Here is a 27,473-nt window from a genome sequence, read left to right as displayed (position 1 = left end):
TGTAACGGACCTAGATCCGCGAACTTCAAAACATATAGGCACGCCATCTACAGCGAAATATCTCTAATTTCTATTTTATATTAATGTGACTGCGAAAAATCATTAATCTACCTATTCAACTTCTACTTACTATTATATTCGTTAAGATTTATTGTCAACTGACCCACTCCTGACGGGAGCCAACCTCGTAGTTAAGCGATTCCATATGCCTCTTAGACACTTGAAGTTCCATTAACTTATCAAATTACTTATTCTTATTTTTGTACTGATGTGAGTCTAACCACCATAAATATAATTAAGTATAAATTTTGTATATAATAGGATTAGTTTTTAAGAGAGCTTATACACGCATAGTGTGTTCATAATAGTCTTGACATCCAACGAGTACAGTAGTCAGATTATTGAAACCATTTTATTTATTTATGTTTTTTGTTAATTTGTGAATTAAGTTATTTAACTAGCGTTTCATTTGAGCCTCCCTTGTACTAAAAGTGAATCGCAATATATGAATTATGCAAGATACGATGTAATAATAGACTGCACAAAATTTTAACAATTAAATAAGACAGCAGACACAGATGTAAGTACCAACAAAGTTATAACTAATATATAATATTTTCGCTATTCAGTGATTCAGTGGTGATGCGATTTGCTTGAAAGTATAAAAACCTGGAAATTCAATAATTTTTGTCTGTGAAGACGATTATTTGGTATTACAGCGTGCGTATGTATTACAGAGTTAAATATTCTATAAATATGTTCGTATTCCCTTGAACTTCCCAAGTCGAAGTGGACAGCTGCTTAAACCATGAATCTTCATGTATAAATAACAAAAAAAAACATGACTTATTTAACTTTAGACAACAAAATCTAACTAAAGTTTGCAACGCGTATTAAACTGAGGGAGAGCAAATATATACGACAATCTTACAAAATACGTGACTTGGTCAGTCGTTTATTTTTATACATTTTTAATCTTATTTGAACAACTCTATAAAATTCAATATTTATGATTAGTTAGGATATCATAAATAAATCTATTCTTGGTATTTCCGTGAATCTTTAAATAATATTGAGCTTCTGGTGATCTCTTGATTTCGGTTAAAAAGATATTTATTAATAAACATCGACCTCTAAATGTAACGAATATTTGCTGCTACCACTACACTCGCTTCCGTAAAATTTTATGATTTTTTCCGACAATGGGGATGCTTACATCTTAAAAACTCAATGATCGGAAGCAACAAATCTTCAGAAGCTCCTAACCTAACCTAACCTAATCTTTCTCAAAAATCTAGCGCTCAAAATTTAATGAAAGGATGAATTTATGCAAGATCAGATATAAAAAATTTTTTCGTTGTCGTGAAAGCTTTTCCAAATTGTTCGTTATCTGAAAAAAGGTAGATAAATCTTCAGAAGAATGCCAAAGCGGATAAGAGGATGGTGTAAAAACGCAACTGAAGAAAATCCATCTACCAAAACATGTGAAAATTGTTTTCTGTATGGAAAGCAATCCAAAATAAAATGTTAATGTTGATTATACGCCATAAAGGATTTTTTGTTGGTTTCTAGAATGCATTAATTGATTATTACAAGCTTGGGGAGTGAAACATGTATTTAATTAGTATTGCTACGAGGAAAAACAGTATTAACTCTGAATTTTACAGTTTTAAAACATAAATTTCAAAGTTCTGTACAAGCTGACTCTCCTTCAAATAATGCATGCTCAGTTTGAATTTATTATTTGGGTAATCTGACTAATTATCGTTGTCATACGAAAAAAATTCCATCATAGACTTCATCGTCAGAATATTTGGCAAAATGTCTCTGTGAATCAATAGACGAGAATTCCGTATTTTTTTGTAATGTTTCCCCATTTTTTATACGGAAAAAAACTCGTGGAAAGCGTGGGGCAATATAAGTTGCACTAAAACGACTGACTTTGGAGGAAGGTTAATTATTTGGGTGAAATAACACGTAGAAGTTGTGTATAAATTTTAAAATTTTTTCAAAATTAACTGCAATGCTATAAACAACAGTTTCTTAATGTTTACAGACAAATTGTCAAAATATGCAGTCATTTTCATTACAGTTTTTATTTTTTGCAATTCAAGCGTTCCGCAGCAAAGTGATCTAGGTACCAGAAAATTTCTCATGCAAAATGATGTGGAAACCATCGCTAATGCATTGAATACTTAATCTAAGTCCACTAAACAAATCATCGTAGTTCAAAAGCGAGGTATCAACAAACACAGCTAACTTCCATCAAACTAATTTAACTACCTATCGTTGTCTATTGTGCAAACAATTTGTTCGCTGTTACCTGTTGGTTAAGTAATTATTTCATTTTCAAAATGAACCGTAAAGCATTGTCTTTTGAAGAATTTGAAAAAATTAAAAGAAATAGGAAACGAGAAAATGAAGCTCGTGTGATTGGAAAACCATATAAACAAGGGAAACTTTCACCAATCAACCAGATTAGAGTTGATAGCCAATTCATTATAAATTGAATACTCGTTTGTAGTTTTTGATATTTTGGAGATCGTCTTCTACATATTTTGGTATTATCTCACAGTTTTTTTATTAATCTAGGTCATTTGCAACTGCAAAACTGATTATGAAGAAATTACCAACAGCTTCAATGATTTGGTTCCATGGGGTTCTCTTAACGTCATGAAGCCAGTAATGACAATAAACGAAATTGCTCTTCTTCTTAGCCTACCAAAGTAAGTGCCATTTAGTGTGGATACGAATAAAGATTTAAAAGCGACGTTGGAATTTATGTTTTTAAGATCGCGGTTTGATTATAAGTTAACTGGGTCTCTTAAGAACATTGTGCCACAATTTTCATAGTTAATGCAAGTTTCACACGTGGACTACGACCTTGAGTGAGCATCAATTGCCGACTACCGTTGCGCAACGCATTATCGTTCGTTTTTTGTGCTGAAATCGGTATTAGTATTGATAGCGTATGTTCTATCATCGACGAACTCTTTCACGACCTCAAAACAACGGCGCGATAGGTTCCCAAATTTTTGGAGCAAAAATTCATACGGCTTAAAGTTCTTCGACGCTTGCTGGAGAAATCTGAGGCAGAGAGGTACTGTTATTTACCGCGAATCTTCACTACAGACGGTACATGGGTACACTATTACACTCCTGAAAGCAAGATGTCGTCTAAAGAGAAGGAGAAAGAGGTGGCAGTCAAAGCGAAGACAACCAAGTCCACAGTTACTACAAATTACTTTGAACTACTGAAAATACACGTCCAATTTTTCCCTCACCCCTCAGAACTTGAGTAAAGGAAATTTTATAGTCTGGACTTACCACCCTGCGATTATAACATGTTTGAACCACTGAAAGAAGTTCTCGGATGTTAAAAATTCAACATTCGACGAATTTTTCCATGCCGGCATGAATTTGCAATTAGTGAGGGTTATTTTCTAGGAAAACTATAAATTTTTGTGAATATTTTAGAAAATAAATGAATGTGTCAAAGCGTTTGTCTCGCTTATATATGAACCGCTCTCGTAATTTCAGCCTTAAGTACCAAAAGCCCGATTTCACTGATTTATTGACTGGACTAATATGGTATCGCAGACATATTTTAGATAAAACTTTGCTGAACGCTGAACTTTAGGTAAATACCAAGAAATGTTACGAACAAACCAACCGTTTATCAACACCTCAATCTAATGAAGGGAAAAATTGTTTTTTCAGCACGTTTAATTCCTAAATATTTACAGTTAAGACAGAAGCTATCAATTAAGATTATTTCTTTCGACTATTAAGACCGTGGTAAATTTTTGTTTAAACTCGATATCAATAAAGGCCAGAGGCGGCACAAGCCCAATCGTTAACAATCCGTAACTTTCACAGGAACAACCTATACAATCTAAAAATGAATTTTTCAATCTATTTTTCAACAAAAAGTTACTCTTTGTTTAATTCGATAAAATTTATGGTTTAGGAGATATGTAGTTTGATAAATCGTTGTACATTCTAAGGAAAACGTTTGCCATAAAGAAACATTCCGAAAAAAGTTATCATAAACTGTAATTATTCATTCAAAATACTAACAGGAGGTATTAAAACACAAGTGGGCACTTCTACACACTTCCGGAGTCTACGGAGGATATTTCTTTGAGTATTCCAAGATTCTGACTTATAGCGTCACAAATAACTGAATCGATGATTCAGTTATTTGTGTTTACCGGTAATGCATATACCAAGCTTTCAATATATCCCCCAAAAAATGAGTCCATTTTATTTAATTCAGGGTAACATGGAGTCCATGCAATTCAATGCTTAAGATGGTATGTTAATCGTAACTTTAGAAGTATCTGACCTGACTCAGTTGACATTAGTTGCTTATATTAGAAAGTACACAATCTATACAGCATAAGTTTCAAGTTTGAAGACGCCTTCAATGGCGAACATTTTTAGTGGTTAGTCGTTACGTCATACAATACTTTTATTTGAAAGACCTTAGCCCAACCAATATCAAAGCTGTACTTGATTCTACTCTGGGTGAGACCGCTCCTTCGTTATCACCAGTAAAATATTGGATAGTAGATTTTAAACAAGTCCGTACTACTTGCGAAGACCAGCATCTCAGTGGTCGACCCAATGAGGTTACGACTCCAGAAATGTTGAAGAAAATCCACAAAGCGGTACTGTATGACTGTTGACTAAGAGTGCGCAAGCTAGATGACATAGTAGGCATTTCAAAAATTGCGGTACATCACATATTAACTGAAAATTTGGACACGAGAAAGCTGAGAACAAAATGGGTGCCACGTTTGGTCACAATAAAACAAAAAGCAGCATTGTGATAATGTTTCCATCGAGTGGTTGGCAACATTTCACAGAAATAATAAAAGAATTTTAGTGCTGATTTATAACCATGGTTGAATGGTGGGTCCATCACTTCACGCCCGAAACAAAATAACAATCAAAATAATAGATGGAAAAGGGAAAATGGGCTCCAAAGAAGGCAAAGACAAGGTCATGGCGTCGGTTTTTTGGGACGCGCTTGGTATAATTTTAATTCACTATCTTGAAAAAGGGAAAAATATCAACGGGGGGGGGGGTATTATGCAACGTTTTAGTGAAAAAATTAAGCAGAACTAACCGCATTTGACTAAGAATGGAGTGTTGTTTCATCAAGGGAATGCACCAGCTCACACATCCACCAGAATTAGCCCACTCGCATCATTTTCTGTTCCCATACTTGAAAAAGTGACTCGGGGGTCAAAGATTTTCCAACAAGAGGTGATGTCGGCAGTTAATGGCAGAGAAAAGTGTATGGAGCTAAAAGGAGATTACGTTGAAGAATAAATATACACTGGCGAGCAAAAAATTGAGGTCACTTACTCAAATTACGAATAATTCAAGAATTGCGATAATTTTAGCGTCAATATTGATAAGGATTAGTAGGCGTTAAAGCAAATTTTAGCGATTGTAAAGTGTAGTGATTTAACAGGCCTTTAGTTCGGATTGTTGTGGCAAGAATTCTTGTACTGTTACAAAATGGTCGACGGCAACGTGAAACTGCATGAATTGTTGACGCTAGTCTTTGTGGTATGCAAAGCGCTTTCTGGAGTCTGGCCTGATCACTAGAAGACCAGGGTCTGGGCGAAAAAGAGTTACCACTCAACGATATGATCGTTTTTTGGTGTCCACAAGTTTGCGCAATCGAACAGCTACTAAGCGAAATCAGTTGGAAGAAGTGAAAAATATCAACGTTAGTGAATAGAACGTTACAAGAAGACTTCATGCTGCTGGACTGTCATGCAGACGAATGGCTACAGGCCCCCGTTGCAACGCCACCATCGGACTGCAAGATTGACATTTGCCAGAGATGGCGTTCGTTGGAATGATGATGACTGGAGCAGGATGAGACGCATTTTTGCCTCACTGTGTCAGATGGACGTCGACAAGTGTGGAGAAGACCTGGGGAAAGATATGCTGAAGTTTGCATTGACGAGCGTCTTCCATTTGGCGGTGGGTCAGTTATGGTTTGGGCGGGAATCAGTGCACAAGCTCGTACAGAGTTGGTCTTCACAAAAAATGGCTCTCTAACCTCTCACAAGTACATTACGGAGGTGCTAGAAGACCATATTATGCCTTTCATGGTCACTATGGGGGAACGTGGCATTTTTATGCAAGATAATGCGAGACCACATACAGCCAGAATTGTTGGGGAGTATATGGATGAGGTAGAAATTAGGAGGTTTGACTGACCAGCCCGCAGCCTAGGCATGAATCCCATACAACATATCTGGGACGAGTTGGGACGACTGATTCGTAGACACACGCCAGCACCAAGAACAGCCCAGGACCTGAGAAGATTGCTGTTGCAGGAATGGGATAACATCGACCAGAATGTGATCCGCAACTTAATTCAAAGTATGCCGCGCCGACTTCAAGCAGTCATCAATGCAAGAGGTGGGAATACACGTTATTAGTGTCAAGTTCTTTTTATTTTGTTCGTTCAATATCTTCCCTAACAACAAAATGTTGACTTTCGCCCAAATTTTAATTTGTTGCTTTTTCAGAATAAATCATTAAATAATTAAAACGTAAAATATCAAAGAACATGAAAATTTTAAGGTGACCTCAATTTTTTGCTCGCCAGTGTATTCCAGTATTCCAAAATTTTTGTGGGGCCAGGTACTTCTGGGACAATCCTCGTATTAACAGAAGAAGAAGGTAAAAAAAAGAATTAAAGATTTGGAAGCTCAATGTCACTAGCTCTGTTGTTAAATTTTCTTTGTTTGTTAATGGCGGTTAATGAATGATGAAAGATGAAAAAATTTAATCTTGTCCAAATAATAAAAACCCTGGTGTCTAAGTATATCGCTAGACATACCAGTACTAAATTCAGTATCTCACTTATCATTGTATACATATTATAACCACATGATAACGATTTATCGCGCGTGCGCCAGCGGCGTAGAAATGACACTAAAAATATCTATTGGCGCTGAAAATACTTCACAATTACTTTTTTTATATCGAGTTTAAGAGATAGAAATAATTGGTACTGGGAAAAAAAGAATTGTGATTGAAGAAAACAATTATGGTAAATAGACAGAAGTCGAAGTTTATAATGGAAAACACCATTAAATAGTACACAGGCGAAAGCTATTTCACATAAAAAATACGTTGAAATAAGTACGAAGTGAAACTACAAAAAAAGCAACATGCAATCTATTCCAACCTGTAAACCTAAAACAATCCTTTGAGCTTCCTGGATACCAAATCAAAGTTGATCAAATAATTCCGTAGAATAATCTAGCAAGACAAAGTTGAAATTTCTGCAACCGTTGCCGATATTTATACTGAATACACCAACACTCACAATTACACTGTCCCTGAAGACGATAACTTGGTTATCGAAACGCGCAACAAATAGTTTAATTGTGAGTATTGGTGTAGTGGTGGTGTATTCAGTAAGCAAGACTAATTAGATATTTTTAATTAGAGTGCTGATCATTCGGGAACCAAGGAGGCTGATATGCTTGCCAGAACATTACTGTGCTATAAAAAAATATACAAAATAGAGTTTCAAGAAACGAATATGGATCAGTTCAAAAAGTTTAATACTAAAATAGCTAAGAAATAAAATAAACTTTCTCATTGAAGTGGAAGTATCTATTGAAAGTAGATAAAAGCCGAAAATATAACCAGGTTCTGTTGGAAAATAACTCGGAATTACCTAGTGACAGAGTTTCTTGCTATAACAAAGCAATACAAAGAATGTTTTGAGTTTATGAGAGCAAGAGGGAACCATTCAAGATACTTGAGTTCGTTAAAACATAGCCAGTAACCTCTGCTGTCTTTCTAACCTCATTTCGATGATCCAGATGAGAATAAAAGATAGATAAATATTGAGAAGGGTCAAGCCGATGAATCACGAATTTGGGAAATTCAATAACGTAACCGAATAGAAAGAAGAAATAGTCGAAAACCTGGAAATACTGGATCCAACAAATTAATTGAACTATTACTAATTTTTTTTCTGATTTTTTATATTTTCTTATACAGCTTGGTGGCTTTAAGAATCTCCACGATTTTCTTCATTTCCGTCGGGCAGTTAAGTGTCTCCTTGAGGTTGGTTTTCATATCAAACTGTTGATATGCGGTAGAGTATTCTCTGCAGTCGGTGAGGATGTGCTTAACAGTCACAGGAACTTGACAAGTTCGGCAGACAGGACGACTTTCTGACGACATCAAATAGCCGTAAGTTTCGTGTGGTTGATGCGAAGTATTCTTATTGTCACAGCTTTTCTTATTTTCAAAACTGCTGAACTGGGATTTCAGGATGATTCTTTGTGGCTTCTTTGATATGGCGATCTGCACATTCGTTTCCAGCAAGTCCAGTGTGCGATTGAAGCCAGATAAGAGAGACTGTTATATCAAGAGCAATGAGAGTTTGGTAGGTGTCATAATTGTTTTGGATTATTAGATGGTCGATGAATATGGTTGTGAATTTTTCTTAATTAAATCCTTTTTCTTTGGTTCATTCCACTACGTTTATGTTTATATTTATCTATAGATAAGAATAGTATTCTCACAGTAGATTTCCATAAAGAAACTGTGTTATCGTTTCCGCAATACAGAAAAAGAAAATTTTATCTATTTTTAGATTAGCCTTTTCTAATTTCTTGTAAAAATTGTATACAAAGATATGTAATCATCCATAACATGATAATAGTTATTAGACTCAGTTTGGTGTATCTTTTCGGAATTGAGGTTTATATGCTTGAGGTTATAGCTAAATAACTAAGATATCGATACATTTACAATGAGGCTCTTCGCTTGCGGAGTTCGTTACCAGTTACCTGGTAACCAGCTAGTTTTTTAATGTTTATCAAAATTCTAACACTTGACACATTAAGTTTAGATATCAATGTGAATGACGTGAGATAGTAATGTCAAGGACATTCGCTTCTTATCTAAATATATTTATATCCAACTACAGTAAGATGTAAGCTTACATCTGGTTAACAAGCTACCGATAAAGAACTCCATCATTCAATTTATGTTTACCCGAATATTACCAGAAATATTTTCGATGTCTCATTCCATTTACCAGGTTTGATTTTGGAAAAATGAACATGAATTACATACAAGAAAGTAAAAAGTTGCTTCAAAGCAGAGACGTAGGAAAAAATTTTTCTTTGATCTGTCTTATTTTTCTATTTGTAACCTCTTTATGGAATTACAAGTTACAATTAGTTTCAGTTATAGTTTTTTATTCAACTTCAACCTTATAGCGATATTCTGTGTGTAAGTATCTATCTCTTCAAACTACGAGGGTTGCTACTTAAGTTTTGAGATATGGCAATACAATTTAAACATTAATACAAAAAATAGATTTAAATTGCGAAAATTCTCATGCCATGAGTTTCGTCGTGTGCCTCTAGCTCAAATCTATCTACAGGTCTGAGGAAGAATCAACTGATTCCTTTAGAAGGAACGAGAAAAGAAAGAGCTTCACGACTTGGAGATATTTTAGAACTAATGGGGAAGCGGTTGATGCTTTCAAATCACATGTTTTGGAGGTACCTCAATCGGAATTTATTCAAACTCGAGCCAAAGTGTATTGATCTTAATGGAGAATCTTTTGAAACCAATAATACAGTCATATCCAATCATAAATATTTTATATTATTTGTCTGTTTCAAAAGGATGTTCTAGTAAGCTTTCTAACTATCTTCCTTCCATCAACCTTCAGATTTAAACTAGCATGTATCAATTTAACCGTCCTAATCAGATTTTTTAAGACTCCAGCGCTTGGACAAAAACTGATAAAAAAATAGAAAGGAAAGAAGATTATTCAACGATACTGCAAATTTATAAGTAACCACCGTGGACGAAGGATTTAACTAAATAACGAAAAGTACAATTTTAATATATATATATATATATATATATATATATATATATATATATATATATATATATATATACTGGGTGTAGTTTTAAAAATACGTAATTTTATCTATATATTTGATTGACTGGGGGAAGAAGGCGTGGTTTTTATCTATTTAAGTCAACTGGGTGGAGTTTTTACATTTACTTTGACTTTAATTGATTGACAGTTACTCCACATATAATTGTGCCATTTAAATGTACATTTTTATCAACCTTCTATTACTGGTGCATATTTTATTAGAAAATGGCGGAAAACAACCAATTAGGAGTACCTACTATCGGTAAGTGTACATTTTATAGGTAAGTACCGCAAATTAACAAATGTACTTTCAATGTACTTGGATTGATTAATCAGTTTAATATTCAAATTAACTCAGTGACTAATTGATTAGTGCAATGGGCAATTCAATATTAAATTATAATTTCAATTAAAAAACATAAGAAAAAGAGAAAATAGCCAGAAAACATGAATATCTTGTACAAAGGCTGCTTGACATAAAACAGAACAACTTGCATGCGAAGAATTGCAAATAATGTATCTTGTACGTTAGTAAACATAAACAAAAACTCTTGCTAGCATACCATGGTAGCTACTTAACAAAACTCCTTTTCTCTCCTGTATAGCTGCTTCATTCAAAACAGAAATTGAAAATATTACTCATTAATATCTTCAAGCTGTTTAACTGTCATTCCAAAAAAGTACGAGGATGTAGAAGAAGATGTACTTGGAAGAAGATGTAGAAGAAGATGTTGAAGGAGATATAGAAGAATATGTAGAAGAATATGTAGAAGATATAGAAGAAGATGTAGAAGAATATGTAGAAGAATATGTAGAAGAAGATGTAGGAGGAGATATAGAAGAAGACGTAGAAGAAGTATTTGGCCTGACCTAGAGATGGCGGTGGTTGATCGGAATTTGGTGATGAATCTGTTCTCTTGGAAGTAACTTAATCATAATATGAAAAAACCGCACGTTTATTGGGACAAGAATAACCGTTTCATTAGAAACATAATTTCTTCAATTATGAATAACAAGAAGTGACAGGAGTGATTCTAAAAAAAGGGACCCGATGTGCGAATAAAAAATTAACGATATTCAGTTTTTCAATTTTTATTTTTCCACCTTTTCTTCAAAAATTTTTAATAAAAAGGAAAAACACACTAAGCACTGAAACTAAATCAAAAATGATAAAAAATTTTTTTTTCTACGACCGTTCGTTTTAACCCACTTTCCCGCACGCATTTTAGTTTTGAAAGTGTCACTTTCCCGCACTAGTGCGGGAAAGTAAAATTATTCAAATTTTGACTTTATTAGGTAGTTTTTTACGTCGCAGGTTATAACTATTGTTACTACAGGTAAATAAATATTTACGAAATAGTCCATCAAATAAAATTTAAACCTTTTCTACCTTTTTGTAGCATTTTTAATTTTTTGAAAATATGAAATAATAAAGATATTTTTTATATAACCATGTACATTCTTCAAAGGAGTGTCACAAAACAACCAGCAAACCACCCGGGTTTGATATCAGTTGCTATGACAACCCAGGCGTGTAATTGTTGCTAAAAGACACAGTTTCAGACGTTCTTCAGCAACATTCCTAGCAGACTCCGGCGAAGAAGTAACCAACCTAAAGCGCCTCTTTGGCTGGAAGTCTACTACTGTCGTTGAGGACTATTTGGAGGACTCAGAAGAAAAAAATATCAAATAAAATTCTCTGTACTACAACTACAAATGACTTAAACCCGTTACCGTCATCGTCATCTTTATGCGACCTGTAATCGATGCCATCCTCATCGACGTCATCTACCTTCCAAGTGTAACCAAATAACTCCACTGGACCAGCAATTCTTACTAGTCTACAGAATGCAACAAATTGTGTTTTCAATATTAATATTTATAATAATTAGTAGTTTTGTATATTATTATATTTGTTGCAATAAAATAATTTTTGAAAAATGGGTTAGTATACTTTTTTGTATATACGGTCGTAGAAAAAATAATGTTCCTAACTTGTGCGTAACGTGTCTTTGCCGCACTTGACCGCTTGCCCGAACTCCGTTCCGCGTTGTTCAAGACAACTGTAGTCGCGTGCGGGAAAGTATCACTTTCCGCACTTGTTAGAAAAATTAGTATTTAAGTGCTTACATAGTGATTTTAAACCAAGTTTCTGATCATTTTATCACATTTCCAAATAAATTAGTTGGACATTTTATGGCACATTTGTATTAATATTTCGGCAACAAATTTCTTGTGAAGTGGAAGTCATTTTTAAAAAACTAGGCCACTTTCATTGGCGATCCGTACCTTCGAGGATGATCCCAAAAGTACCTGAAAGGGGAGAACCGGCTTCAAATAAGGCAAAGACCGTTCCATCTGCAGTCATGGCTTCGGTTTTTTTGGTACTTCATGCATTCTATCCGCCAGATTTTGTCCACTAGGATTATTTTCTGTTTCCAGACTTGAAAAAATGGCTCGGTGATCAAAGATTTTCCAACAATTTCTGCAGTTAATGGCTATTTTGAGGAGCTTGACGATTCTCATTATAAAAAGGATATTGAACTTATCGAACATCCCTGGGAACTGTGTATTGAGCTAAAAGAAGATTACGTTGAAAAACAACTTTTGGACAAATTTTTGTCCAAACTTTTTGTGTTTTCTTTGTTGGGTCAGGTACTTCTGGGATCATATGACCATAGCTTTCGCGATACAAATCCTGAGCTTATTCTGTTATCAAAATCATGCGCATTGTAAACTTGTACTCATAAAACGCGGGATTGAAAATTCTGTAGAACATAGATTTTCAATTCTCAACTTGTTTTAATACATTTAAGATATTCTCTAAGCTGATCTTCCGGCGCATATTCACCCTACTTGCCATTTTAGTGACATCTAACTCAAACTTTTCTCTAACCTTTTCTACCTATCACAAGTTTTGATAGGTCATATACCTTTATTCTCTGAAGACGATGACTTGACTATCGAAATGCACGTTAGGTTAGATTAGATTACGTTAGGTGAGGTTAGGTAACGTTAGGCTAGGTTACGTTAAGTGAGGTTAGGTTAGGTTAGGTTAGGTTCGGTTAGGTTAGGTTATGTTACGTTAGGTGAGGTTAGGTTAAGTTACATTAGGTGAGGTTAGGTTAGGTTAAGTTACGTTAGGTTACATTAAGTTAGGTTAGATTACGTTAGGTGAGTTTAGGTTAGTTTAGGTTAGGTTAGGTGAGGATAGGTTAGGTGAGGTTAGGTTAGGTGAGTTTAGGTTAGGTGAGGTTAGGTTAGGTTAGATTACGTTAGGTAACGTTATATTACGTTAGGCTAGGTTACGTTAGGTAAGGTTAGGTAAGGTTACGTTAGGTTAGGTTACGTTAGGTTAGGTGAGGTTAGGTTAGGTTAGGTTAGGTAGGTTAGGTTATGTTAGATTAGGTTAGGTTAGATTTGGGTGAAACTGTAAATGTTGGTGTTATGTTAGTGTGAACAGTGTGTTCACTAGTATGCAGTAAGTTAAGCTGGGCGTTCGTAGATGAATGCATATTCCGAACAAAGCATGCTTCAACGAATACTCAGAATTTACAAGTAATGTGTTAGCATTAACCACCGCGTGAAGCTTATACGAATATTAATTTTTATTCATATACACTCCAAATGAAATTATTTTTTTTTGTTTCTCGTATTTGAAAGTTTTCTAGTAATTCGTATCTGGAATACCTTCATATATCAATTTTCCAATTAATAAAAGTGGTAGTTTATTATTACTACAAGAAAGCAACCGACTGGAATTTGAAGAAAACATTCTCAGTAGTTTTTTGTGAATATTGCAATTATTTAGTATCGATAATCACTTGTGTAAAATTGTTTTCACTGATTGCTACCTTGATACGAATCACATACATTTGAAAAATAGTGAAGTACGCATTTTCTGTGATTATAATTTTTTACTTCAACGCCTTTCTTACAAAAACTTTGTCAGAATGTGAAGAACCAAAAACAATTTAAGAATCTCAAGCATGAGCAAGTTTCCATATAAGGAATTGTTCCTTAAACAGTCAATGGTATAAAACAGAGATATCATATCATGAATACAATAAATGTACCAGATTGAACGTAACTTAATTTTATATACGAGGTATAATAAAAAAATCCATTAATTTCTATAACAGCGCTTACATCCTCAAGTTAGTAACAAACTTGAACATTCTGTTTTGTTAGTTTACTATAACAACCGATTTCTTCGAGGACTTTTGCGAAAATCGCATTGAGTTTTTTCATGAAATTGCCAAAAATTTCAAAATATTTGATATTTCCTTGGCATACCACAAACAACGGTCCTCCTATTTCAGCTGTGCTAGCTGTATTCTCCATTTTGTAATAGGAGCATGTCCTGTTTAATTTCGAATATTTAGACTCTTCTTGAGACGCTAAACTCATCTTCCTAGCGTCCCCTTAACGTTGGCGATCAGCTTGGCAAAACTTTCTCTATCTTGAACTGTCATGCTTCTTTTATCCTAGTACATTCTCTAATATTCTTCAACCAAGAGGCTTGTTTCCTTCCAATTCCTTCAACTTTACCCATCATAATCAACTGTAGGATACTAAACCGGCTACCATGCATGTTATCCACCAACTCACCAGCTCACGAACCGCATTTGCTGTGTTGAGGACTGCATCGTTTGTTTTCTTAGCTGTCTATATAACCACGTCAAAAGCCTCTAAGCGATTAATGGTACATATTTTTAAAGTCCATGGTTCGATACCATATTAGCGAACTGACCATATGTACCATTTGATCATCCGATTCTACATTTTATTCCCTTACCGGGATCCAGTTGTTTAGTAATGTAGCAACCAAGATATTTGAAATTGGACACTCTTTGAATTGTTGGTCTGTATGTATATTCGTATATTTTGTTTTAGATCAGTTGATGTTTAGACCCATCTCTCTTCCCACTCTGTCAATGGTGTTCAAAAGGCATTGCAGTCCATTCGAGTCCTCACACAGTTCAACTGTATCGTCTGCGTATCTGATTGTATTTATAACTTTACCGTCCATATGATAAGTTGTGTCTAGCTTGCTTAAAGATCTTGTCTGACTCCCCTTCAGATTTTGCATTATTCTGTCGATTTTCCGTTGATTCGAACTCCTGCCAATATAATTTTTCGATGTTTCTCACGTCGGAACTATCAAGTCCTTTTTCCCTTAATATATTTATTAATTTGTCATGTTGTACTCGATCGAATGCCTTTTCGTAATCGATAAATCTTTCCGTTAGTTCCGGCAATAAATTCAGTGCAAAAAGTGTTCCCAACTCATTTCTGAAGCCGAATTGAATTTCGTCTTGATCTTCTTCGTACTTATTTCTGATTCTACCGTGGATGATTATAAGAATATTTTTATAGAGTGATTCATAGACCCACACTATCTTTTTATGGTCTCTCTGTTTGTTTAATCCCTGATTACATTCAACTGTTTTCTGTAATTCTTTCAACATTCTCTAAACCATCTTATCAAATCTTAATTTCCTAGTTCTTGTCCACTATCCTGACTCTAAATTCTATCACTGAGGCTTCACTTGTCGTCGTCGTTATTATTTTTGTTGTCGCTTCACGTTCTGTAAATTCTCATCTGACTGTGTACTCATCATAGCCTCATGAGCCCTTGTTTTCTCTTTCGAATATCTGTTATTGCTACCTTTATATTGTTATAGACAGCTAGTTTACATCTAATCGGATCTTGAGCGATAATCACTGATTAACTCGTCTTAATGCTCATATTTTATGATCTACCGTTGTTTTCATCGCCTATTTCATCTTCATTCTTTGCTACTAGTAGTGCATCATTAGCATAACAACATTTTTAATGATTCTGTAGCCTGCATTGACCTTATTAACGCTTTCTAGGATTCTGTTCATGATAATATTGAATAAAACAGGGCTAAAACTGCATCCTGTCTTATTTTGTACATAATTTATACTTCTGTGGACAATCCAGATCTGTTTTTCATAGATACGTCCCTCAATCTTACTTTATCAAGGGCTTTAGTGGGCACAACAAAACATATATACAAACATAGGGTTGTTGAACTGGATTTTCCTATTAATTGCTATATTATGAATTTTGTCGACATTTTCTGTTAGCTGTAAGGTTGAAGCTAATTAAAATTGATAGTTATCAGATTAAAAAATTTGTTTCCTCTCATTTGGTCAGTGAATCCAGTGATCTATTTCTTCTGATGATTCCTTCGCATCACTCCCTTAATTAATCTTTGTGTTGCAGATTATTTACAACAGATACCATGTGATATTTGATATGTTTTGTTTTCAACTTAGTTGACATTATTTGTTTAAAAATATAACTCATCTTGAAGCAGCTGCGCTTGTTGTAGTCATTTTGTTTACCAAACATACCGTCCTAAATCTTAATAAATTCTCACTAATATCTCTTGAGTTTCGTGACTTATCACTTGTATGAAATATAAACGTCTGCATAGAACAAACTGACTAATAATAATCATACCACTTATCAATACTTCGTGATACATACCGGAGAATAAGAAACAAAGTTCAATGCAAAATTGATTACATAGAAAAATCTTCTCAAGGAGAATATCGAGTATTTTTATTCTTGCTGTAAAACTTAAGGCGTGAATCAATTATACATGATAGTATAAACCGTTGGTTTCCAAAGTTTTTAGTGCAAATACGTAACTACCAAATCTCGAAAAAAAAATGATGGTTAGATCTATTCATGGAAACTTGCGTTGCGGCTGAGTTTCAACGACGAATTAACAGTTTTCGAAAAAAAATTGATAATATAATCAAATAAACAAATTTGTAAATTAAATCTTAATTAATTGTGTTCTGAGTGGATATTAAAAAAACAAAGTTGGTAAATCGAAAGAATCACTTCATCTAAATTTACTTTTTTGAGGTCTACAGTGACTCACAGCTAAAGAACCAATCAAATTTCACAATTTTGATTCAGAAAACGTCCCATAGAATAAATTTTTTTGTGTTGTAGGTATTTATTCAAATATATAAATAATTACACTATCATTCATTATTATTGTTATAACAGTCGTAGTATAATCAAAATAAAACACTTATAAAACTTGTAAGGTATGCTTTTAATTAGAGGGATGTGCATAGTGGATTGGCAGGAATAACCGCCAGGCTCCCCGTTTACAATGGATCCCAATGAAAACAAAGATGCTGAAATTATTAAATTTTTTCTATCCCTTTTACAGCTAGAACTTCTGATTGAAAAATCACCATAGGTCAAGCAACAAATGCTATCATGGCAGAGCTAAATCCCTGTAAAGCCGCTGGATACGATCTAATAACAGCTAAAATAATGAAAGAATTAAATTCAAAGAGACACAATTTATACTACTTCCCAAACCAGGTAAGACTCTAGAAGACGTCAAATCATATAGACCTATAAATCTGCTACATATAATGGGCAAGTTGTTAGGAAAACTACAACCAATCATTGACCAAAGATATTTAATACCAAATCATCAATTTGGATCCAGATACGAGCACGCAACAAATGAGCAAGTTCATCGTGTAACTAAAAAAACCGAAGATTTTGAAAACAGAAAATATTGCTCTGCAGCGTTTTTAGACAACACTGATGCCTTTGATAAGATTTAGCATGATGGCCTTTTATTGAAAATCAGAAAATCCTTGCCTACTAATTACAACCAAATTCTTCATTCTAACCTCCATGATCGTTATTTCTGTGTTAACCACCATGATGAACAAACACCACTTTACAAAATAAACGCCGAAATTCCTTAAGGCAGTTTATATATTCACCAAACACCAACAATTGGATTTTATTGGGATTTATCTTTAATTATCTTTAAAAAACTATGATATACAAAACAATCCTCAAGCCCATATGGACCTACTGGGTCCCATTGTGAGGATTAGCAGCCAACTCCATTATTGAAATTTTGGAGTGATTCCAATCGGAGGTCCTACGAATTTGGTTTGTGCCAACCTCGTGAGTTCCAACAGTTGAAGCGGAAGTAAAAAACTCATCCATAAGTTATAAAAATAGGTTAAGGCTCCACCCAAACAAACTGGTATCTAGCCTGATGGTGAAACCAACAGTTTAGCGTAGACTCATAAAGCATATTCCATACAATCTAATTAGTAGGTTTTAATGAGTCTTAGTGTATTCCCATTAGCCAAAACTCATTGATCTAGTTATTAATTGATACTTTTCAGAGAAAGTAATCAGTGGATTAGTCAAAATTTTTGATACCCTCTTCTACATGTTACTTTCAGCTCCTCATTAATGATAAGCTCGAGAAGCTCCTCTGGTAGTATCACATTTTCCTCTTCCGTTTCATCAGTGGTAGTTACATCGACAGAATATCTTCAAATCATCATGTAAGGCAATCAAATGTTAAAGGTATGTCGGAATATCTTCATCAAGGCATTTTATCAGTGACAAGTTTGAAAACTGTGAAAATTCGCGCCGACCATTATTTTCCTTCATAAATTTACATTTACCAAGAAAATTTGAAATTAAATTTAATTGAGGCTGTCCACTTGTTCATTTTTTGAACAAATATCTCAAGTCCGCGAAGTCTGCTTTAAAATTGATCAGGTTTTTTTTAAAAATCAGGATCTTTACTTCCCTGAAACTCTAAAAATGAGTCAAAGAGTAAATGAAATCAAAATCTATCGCTAGTAGTTGTTGACGGTGGTTACCTCTGGTAAAGTCAAGCCAAAATTTCAGTTGTTCACTATCAAAACCAAATAAATTTTCATGGATTCGATTGTGGACCCCCGTTTTTTGTCACACCCAACGTAGACCCCCGTTGAGTCTCCCGTGAACCCCTGGGGTATGAATTAATTGTACTATCGAGAAAGAAATTGGGAAATATTGTCCTTTCACCTGAATACAACAGACGTCATTATTCAGTTGTTTTTTTGGGTATAAAGACAATTCAATTTCGAGACATGATTGGTCTCTGTATCCAAGACGCAAATAACTTAAATGGGACGCATTAAGACCGTTCGACTTAGACCTAGAAATATTTTAAATGATAAATCATATACGTTGTTCAATATTCTTCAAGATTATTACCATGATATTATGGATACTTACTTTTTACAAGGTGTTTTACCCACCATTTGCCATAATCGAAGGAAATATGCACAGAGAACGAAGAGGTTGGATCGATCAGCTGATCTGATCGACATTTGGTTAACTCTTAACCTATATGTCCCTAACTAGATTTTTCTCTACAGCTGTAGCTGATAAAGTTGCAATTGCTAAACTAAGATGATGAAAAATCGATTGAAAGGAAATGCAGCAGATATTAAAAGAAAAAATAAAAAAAGAAGTACAAATAGAGAACAGTAAATTTTAGCACAAAAAAGAATGTAAAAAAAAACGAGAGGATCGAAACTTATACAAAGAAACGATACAGAAACTATTGATAAAGAAGTAGACAAAACTAATTGAGTTGAAAAAATTAGCAGAAGACAGTGACGAATTGAAACGTTGGGTATATTTGATACCAATGTAGCTTAACATATTTTTGTGTTTTCTAAAATATACAAAGTAGTACTTCTACAAATTGAAAACCTTTCAAGTCATCCATTGATATTGATTTCACAGAAGTTGTTGAAGTTGAACATTCATATTATTTTTTCTTATATCATTAGTTTCTATAACTTGAAATTTAGACTATTCCATTTATGAAAATTTGGAATTCAAATTCACACACACACAATTCATATTCTTATTCTACAGGATACAGACAGATCGATTTATAAAAATTGCTTCAAGGCCCCACAAATGTAAGTACATAAATTCATTTGAATACTAATTCGCTTGAGATTCGCAGTATATTGATTTTACTGTTTTATTAAGTAAATTTCTATAAACGGAAAACTATACAGTTTGTCTCAAATTTTCATTAATAAAACTGTTCTGCAAAAAACTTTTTTGGTCTTAATTTCTTGATAGAAATTGAACACATAAGAGAGAATAGAAAAGTACATTCAATAGAATATAATATATACTTTTGAAGTTGAAAATATAGAACGTACTCTAAAATTTTGAACTAACCTCAATATTCTCAACTAGGATTGAATTATTGTACAAATAGATCCTATATACCATTAAGTATTGAAGCTAATACAGTATCTTAAGAAATAAGTTGTTTCCTATCCAATTTCAACTATTCCAACCCAAATACGTTTCATAATTCAGTTAATACTATTAATCACAGGATTGCTTGAAAAACTTTTGCATTTTAATATTTCCATAAATAGTTTAGGAAATCGTTTTGGCTTTCCGACCCCTCGCCATCTAAAAAGATATCTGCCTCCAAAAGACTACAATGGTACTTGACGAAGCAGACGACTAACTTCATTTTTCTGATCTTCCATCCATCCATTTAGTTCGTTCTTGTTATGATATGATATACCCGTTTTTAGGCAAAGCTTTATGCTTCCTCATTACCTGGTTATCCTGATTTCCACAGTAGTATAAAGAGTTTGCATTTTCGTTTAAGCCAATTTTTAACCATCTGTATTTCAAAGAGATCCATTTGGAGCTTACGGAATATGTTTATCTATCCATGATTAGTAATCTATGGTTTCCTAACTTGGACTACTGTAATCGCCACAATATTCCAATGAATTTAAAATTTTTCTGCTGTAACAGTAGTTGCTAATCGATCTAGATCAGTTAATGGTGCAATTTTAATATATGAAAATTGCGGATTCACTCTAATTTTTTTGCAAGCATCATTGATTCATTTTTCATTTTCGCCCATATGAATAGCATATTACATAAAGAAAGAAGAAAAAAAAAATTCATACAAAAGTTGTAAGCGAGGCCGTGACAAGAAAATGCATTCTATGGAGTTGTCTACGTCCTACGAACAAAAATGGAATATACTTAATTTGTGAAGATTGATTTTGTGGCAATTGATTTTGCATAAAATGAACTGAAACTACCTTCCTTTTATGTACGGAAATGTAAAAAAAGAATTGAAGGCGTCTCTACATACCAAAATCATTATAAAATTTCTTTATATTCAACCTAACCTAACAAAAACTATCAATTTTAATGATTCTATTTATTTTATTTGTTTTTATATCCATTTTATCGTAAAATCAACATGGCTGACACCTATTTATCTTTTGGTAACATTGATTTTGATGGAAAGTTATTTTTGGTAATATGAACATATTACAGTGGAAAATCATGATAAATTATACAGGGTGTAGATTTAAAAACGTAATTTCGACCTCAACGGAAAATTTTTACTTATTTTTGAAAGGAACGGTTTTTATGCTGATTTTGAATGAAATTTCCACCCATATTCTAAAGGAGGCGAAAGCAACCCCTAAAATGTCAAATAGAAATGAGTGTCAACTCTCTTTTGACGTAAAAATATGTATAAAGCAGCTTCGAATATACTACGCGGTCCATATGTTTGGAATAAATCCAATTTTAGCGTTATTAATTACTATGTGAAACAAAACTGAAACTAGTCAAGTTTTATTCTTAAATTGACAATTTACAGTATAAAAATATTATCACTCTCCAGCACCCCCTCTGAATTATAAGTATCTCCTAGAAAAGGGGGTCGTGTGGCACCTGGTTGGAAAGGGGTTTTAGTCCTTCTTCTTTAAATTTGGTGGAATCTTGACTGAAAAATTTTTTAAAATGTAAAATTTTGATAATATCTAGAAAAAAACTTTACGTAGAATGAAGATAATGTTCAAAATAACCAATATTCACTTCTTGACAATAGCGGAGACGATTTTGGAAATCTCGTACAACATTTTGTTAATTTCTTCATTTATCCTAACTTTTAAATCATCAGTATTGCCTGGACTATTAAATTATACTTTAGAAATACTTTTCGTATTTGTTCAACTAAACATCAGGAAAAAATCTTTAAAGATACTAAAATATTAGTCAGAAAACTGAATAAAAAAATGATATGAATCTAGTAAGCTGCTGTCATTTAGGTATTTAAGGTTACTAAAAGATGTCAGTATAATGTTTAAGCGCGTATTAAATTTAATTATGACTCATTTCTCCGAGACTCAAAGAACATACACTTTAATTATGATTGGTTGTTGTAATAAAACAAGAACCCAAAAGGAGGTTTGTGAAATTTTTAATAATAAATACTATGGTCAACACGTTTCGTAGTCTACAGTTAGCAAAATTGAAAAAAGTTTCCTGAAACTGGACATGCAAAAAATATTGAAAAACCAGGTAGAAATATTCAATTTACTGATGAAAAAAATTAGATGTACTTCTAGAGATTGAGGCAAATCCGCATAAGACGATGATCTATTTTGATAGTTTTTCATAAAGAAAAAAACCACCCTTACAAAGTTCAGTCAGTTCAGGAGTTAAATGAAGATGATCCTGATAGAAAGCAAGGATTCTGTGAATTGATGGTGGATAGAATGAAAGCAGATTCACAGTTCATAAACAAAATAGTTTTTTATGATGAAGCGACGTTTCATTTAAATGGAACGTTTAACAAATAAAACTGTAGATATTTGAACAAAGAAAATCCTCACTGGATGTTTGAGGATCACATTTAATATCTTAAAAAAGTGAACATTTGGACTGGTATCATCAACAATAAAATTACTGGTCCTTAGGTTTACCTGAATAGTTTTAATTAACTTCTTAGCCTACAATACAAAGACTTTTCCTGATGTTAATCATCCAAATGAGATAGATAGATCTATTTACTACCAATAAGACGGAGTTCCACCGCATTTAGTAAGTACAGTTAGAAAAGGTTTTACCCAATAGGTGGATTGAAAGACATGGAACGATCGTATGGCCAGCTAGATCTCGCGATTTGAGGTTATTTAAAATTTAAAATATTAACTATACTTTAATATACCAGATAATTTACAACAAATTAACAAAATAATCCCCGAGGTCATACAAAATGTAGAATTCCAAAATCGCTCCGGTTATTGTCAAGAGAATGGTAGTTAATTTGAACATTTAATTTAATTGTAAATTACATTGGAAGATTATCATTATTATCTCCATTCTACGTAAATTTTTGTGATAGAGACATTATCAAAATTTTGCATCTCAAAATTCAATTTTCTCAGTATTATTGCACCAAATTCAAACAACTTTATATTGATGACCAGAGGACTTAAATTCCTTTCCAACGAGGCCTCACACGACCCCCATTTTTTATTTATAATTTTCGAGGGGATGCTTATATTTATTATATTGTATTTATAGAGACGAAATATAGAACGGGCCCTTACTGCGAAATGACGTCAAGATTTAATAACTTACCTATAGAAATTACTTTGGGTGAAGTTTTAAAACAGATTTAGGATATGTGTACAAAAGGCATTATTACTACTGTACTATTAGTACAGTACAGCTAGAAATAAACAGTAATGAAACTGGAACATAGGTGTCTCTATGTTCGCGCTGTCATACCCAAGTTAACTAGTACAGACCTGTCAAGTGAACCTTAAATAATTGATTACTAGAACCTATTGATTAAAAATGGTGTTGAATACAGAAGAGAAAGTGTAGAGAATTATTTTCGCTCATACGGAACCGGTTGACGTACGAAAAGGATCCCAGAAATTGCTGGTCCAACGAAGAGAATACAAAACTTTTGGAAAAAAATTTTTTTTTCCAATGTAATCTCTACTAGCTCCTTAACTGCCAACATCACCTTTTCATTTGTCGGGACATGTAAATCGATTTCTGGGCTTTTTAGACCAGATGAGATTCCAGAAGTTCACATGGTGCAAAAATAAGTGTCTGGTGTGCAGTTTCGGCACACGGAATCATTGATCCGTACATTATCGAAGTTGTTTCAATTGAAATTTCAATTTTCTAATTTTATTTGAGGTAGGTAGCACGAATTTTTTGAAAAAATAAATCATACTTATAAATTTTCATCAGTAATTTCAATATAAATCTAGTTACCAACAAGCTTGAGATAAGTGAATGACAATGTATACAATTTTATAAATAAAATATTGATAAATGGTTAAATTATTTATTAAAAAGATAATTCGATATTACTTATTATATAAATCCATTTTGCAATATATTAATTATGAGTGAAACTAGATCTTCAATGGGTTATAAAAAATATAAAGGAGCTTAACGAAGTCATAAATTTCATATAAGTCTTATGGCAAATTAAAAGAAACGCGAAAGAATTACAAAAAAAGAAACATAAATTGAAAACGACAGAATTAAATAAATCCCACGGAAGAAGCGAGTGAAAACACCGTTGCCACCTTTATCAAATTATAGTAATATAACTGACATGTAATAGTTTGGAAATAACTCCTGGGCGTTAAATGAACGATATTTTTTATAATACTTATCTGAAAACAACGCAAAAAGTATGAGACTTCAATTCAGAACATTGTATTTTCAAAGTAATCATAGTACATCGTAATTAAAAACATATTAAAGCTAGCGGCATAAGCCAATGATTTAGTGATTTATTACGAGCAAAATCCAAGTCGAGTATTAATTTTTCATGGAATTACGAGATCTCAAAAACTGTAATTGATCATATTCTTTTATTTTATTTCGTAAAAACAGTATCAACAGTCAAATATTGGTTAGTTTAAACAAGGCCGTACGTCCTGCTAGGACCTGCATCGCAGTGGTCGATCAAATGAGGTGGCTACTCCTGAAATGTTGAAGAAAATCCACTGGATGATCGTCGATTGAGAGTGCGCGAGCTAACAGACAAAGTTAGCAATTAAAAAAATTCTGTACATCGCATATTAACTGAAAATTTAGACATGAGGAAGCTGTGAGAAATATGGGTGCTCACAATGGAACAAAAACAGCGTCGTGAAGAGTGTTTCACAGAAATTAAATCGAATTTGTGCGATTTTCCATAACCATGTATGAAACGTGGATCCACCACTTCACACTCGAAACAAAAGAACAATCAAAATAATGGACTGAATAGGGGTAACCGGCTTCAAATAAAGCGAATAGCCTTCCGTCGGCAGGAAAGGTCATGGCGTTGGTTTTTTGGGTTGTGCGTGGGATAATTTTCATTGACTATCTTGAAAAAAGGAAAACCTATGAAAGGCGTGTTGTATGCAACGTTTTAGCGAAGAAATCAAGCAAAAACGGCGGCATTTGCCAGATTTAGCCCCCTGGGACTATTTTCTATTCCCAGACTTGAAAAAATGTCTCGGCGGTCGAAGATTTTCCAACAATGAAGAAGCGATGTCGACAGTTAAGGGCTATTTTGAGGACTTGATGGAGTTAAAAGGAGAATACATTTTTTTCATAAAATTTTTTGTGTTTCCTTTGTTCTATGGTACCGTCCTCCTACGGCCTAAAAATATAAACAGCAAAAGATGTCGGATGCCATACCATCAATGCTGTTCTGAAACTTGTTGCAGAATACCTGAAACCGGAAAATCCTGAATATACAAGATGTTCTTCGGCAACCATGTTGGTTGAAAGCAACGCTAATTTCCTCACTCTGAAAAGACACGGACGGTGGCGTTCTTCCAATGTAAATGAATCCATATAAATAAATATTTAACCCTTATCACTTGCGACATTCCATCAGGGAAATCAAAACATCTGCGAACCGCCTACTTCAACATCTTTAGTTCTAAATAATGAAATACTGAATACAAACTCTACAATAGATGTTACTATCAGTACCAACAATTCCTAAATATATTAATAATGTTTTCAGAAAAATTTTATAATTGTCTCACAATTAATTTTAACTCACTGAAAAAAATCGGTACGCTGTTCTGAAAATGCCACTCAGATAAACTTTACTGTGATTAGCAAAAAAAACGTAGTTGTTGAAATTTAAGAAAGAAATTTAATACTAAAACCATCAGAGCAGCAATTTGATAATAACATTCGCTAATTTTCAATAAAATAAGCTACAAAATGTATTATAATTTTGTTCACTTTATATTCTTCATATTATAAATTATCCGAATCATAAATTATTTAAATGAAGCAATTGAACACCGGGAGTTGGTTGAGAATATTATTTAAAAAACTCTACAAATCTCTCTCTCAGATTTAAGTTTCCTAGACTTCTATTTTCGCGACACCTTCTACATAATTACTTCTGGAAATCTTTTATATTGAGTTATTTCCGCATTCTATATCAACTTGATCTGAATAAAATTTATTTGATGACTTACCTTTAAGTTCTGAGTAAGAATGACATTCGTTCATGGAACTCATGTTGGCGGAATTAGTAGAGGGCATTTCACTGGTCGAAGTTAATTTAACAACTTTAGAAGACGGTTGAGGTTGTTCGACACAATGCGAATTGGTATAATCACAATCCATCCTACGTTTAATGGAGGTAATGAGTGGCGGACTTTGTTCAGCTAAAGGAACCGGCGTCAATTTCATTAATTTGGTAGGAAGCGGTTGTTCGGAGCATTGCGAAGAACCGGAAGAATCACAATCAACGCGTTTTTTCAAAGAGGTAACTAACGGAGGGCTGTGCTGATCCAGAGCGAAATCCTCCTGATTTGCGTTTCCGGTTCTTAGCATGGCTTCGTCCTGAGCTTGAGCGCGTCTCAGCGCAGTTTGCATCGCCATAACCCGCTGTCTTTCCGATGTTAATCTACATTTTTCGCAAATACAATTACGGTACATACAGTATCTTTTGTGTCCTTTAAGAGCGACTTTTTTTCTGTGATTCCTACATCGAGCGCAATTCGGCGGAGTTCTCGGGGTCGCGGAAGTACTAGAAGCGTTCACGTGCATTTTATTATCAAATTCTTGTGAGTCGGACATATTTTAATTCATACACTGGAGTCACTGCACTCGCACATTCGTTCAGACTGACCGTGAAAACTGCAAGCAACAGGTTCGTTTGCGATTCCACGTGTACCGACGCGAAAATTCACCATGTGTCGACCGATTCCTCGCGAAATCAACTGTCGAACTGTCAGTCTTGCAACCGGCGATGTAAAGTAAGTTGCATTCGTTGTGCAGCGGGGCCGGAGGGGCAGTCATTTACGACTTTAAGCGGTGGGGTAAATGCATGTGCAGGACTGCAGTTTAGAACCGTGTTTTATGTGGTAATAAAGTAGGGAAGTGAGTTTTGATGGCAGGTATTCAAAAGTAGTTTTGTTACAATTCGACGAATACCATGGGGTTATATTAGCCGTTTATGATATTATACTTGTTCAGTTTGTTATATATGTCTCGTGCATTGTTGTTTATGAGTTATCACGTGTACAATACTGCTCAAAACTAATATATTTTCTATCCCTTCATAAAACAAATACGCAGGATAAAGAATTAAATGTTTACTTCGGCCCCGTCCCATATAGAATTTTACGATAGAGCCAGTACAGGCCCAGACTTGGGCCAAGTATGTACAGCTCTGGCCCTACCTTGGAAGCCGTTAATGACCCAAACTTGGTGAAACTCTGGGATCATAACAATATCCCTTGCTTGGTTTGCTTGGTTTGCTTGGTTTGCAAGCCTAGACCAGGC

The 27,473-nt window shown here is 33.9% G+C and overlaps 1 protein-coding gene across 2 annotated transcripts in view; it reads right to left on the bottom strand.

Annotated features, from left to right (window-relative positions):
* The window catches only part of LOC130898241 (protein doublesex), a 158,930-nt gene extending 132,001 nt beyond the window's left edge, over window positions 1-26,929 (bottom strand). For both annotated transcript variants that reach the window (XM_057807416.1, XM_057807494.1), the window contains exon 1: window positions 26,159-26,929. In XM_057807416.1, coding sequence (XP_057663399.1) covers window positions 26,159-26,765 — 607 coding nt within the window. In that variant the 5' untranslated portion in view covers window positions 26,766-26,929. The remainder of the gene's footprint in view (window positions 1-26,158) is intronic.
* Window positions 26,930-27,473: the final 544 nt, after the last annotated feature.

Source organism: Diorhabda carinulata, chromosome 1 (assembly GCF_026250575.1).
Source record: "Diorhabda carinulata isolate Delta chromosome 1, icDioCari1.1, whole genome shotgun sequence".
Classification (NCBI taxonomy): domain Eukaryota; kingdom Metazoa; phylum Arthropoda; class Insecta; order Coleoptera; family Chrysomelidae; genus Diorhabda; species Diorhabda carinulata.
The sequence above is the reverse complement of the archived record's forward strand: the minus strand, read 5'-3'. Positions and strand labels throughout refer to the sequence as shown.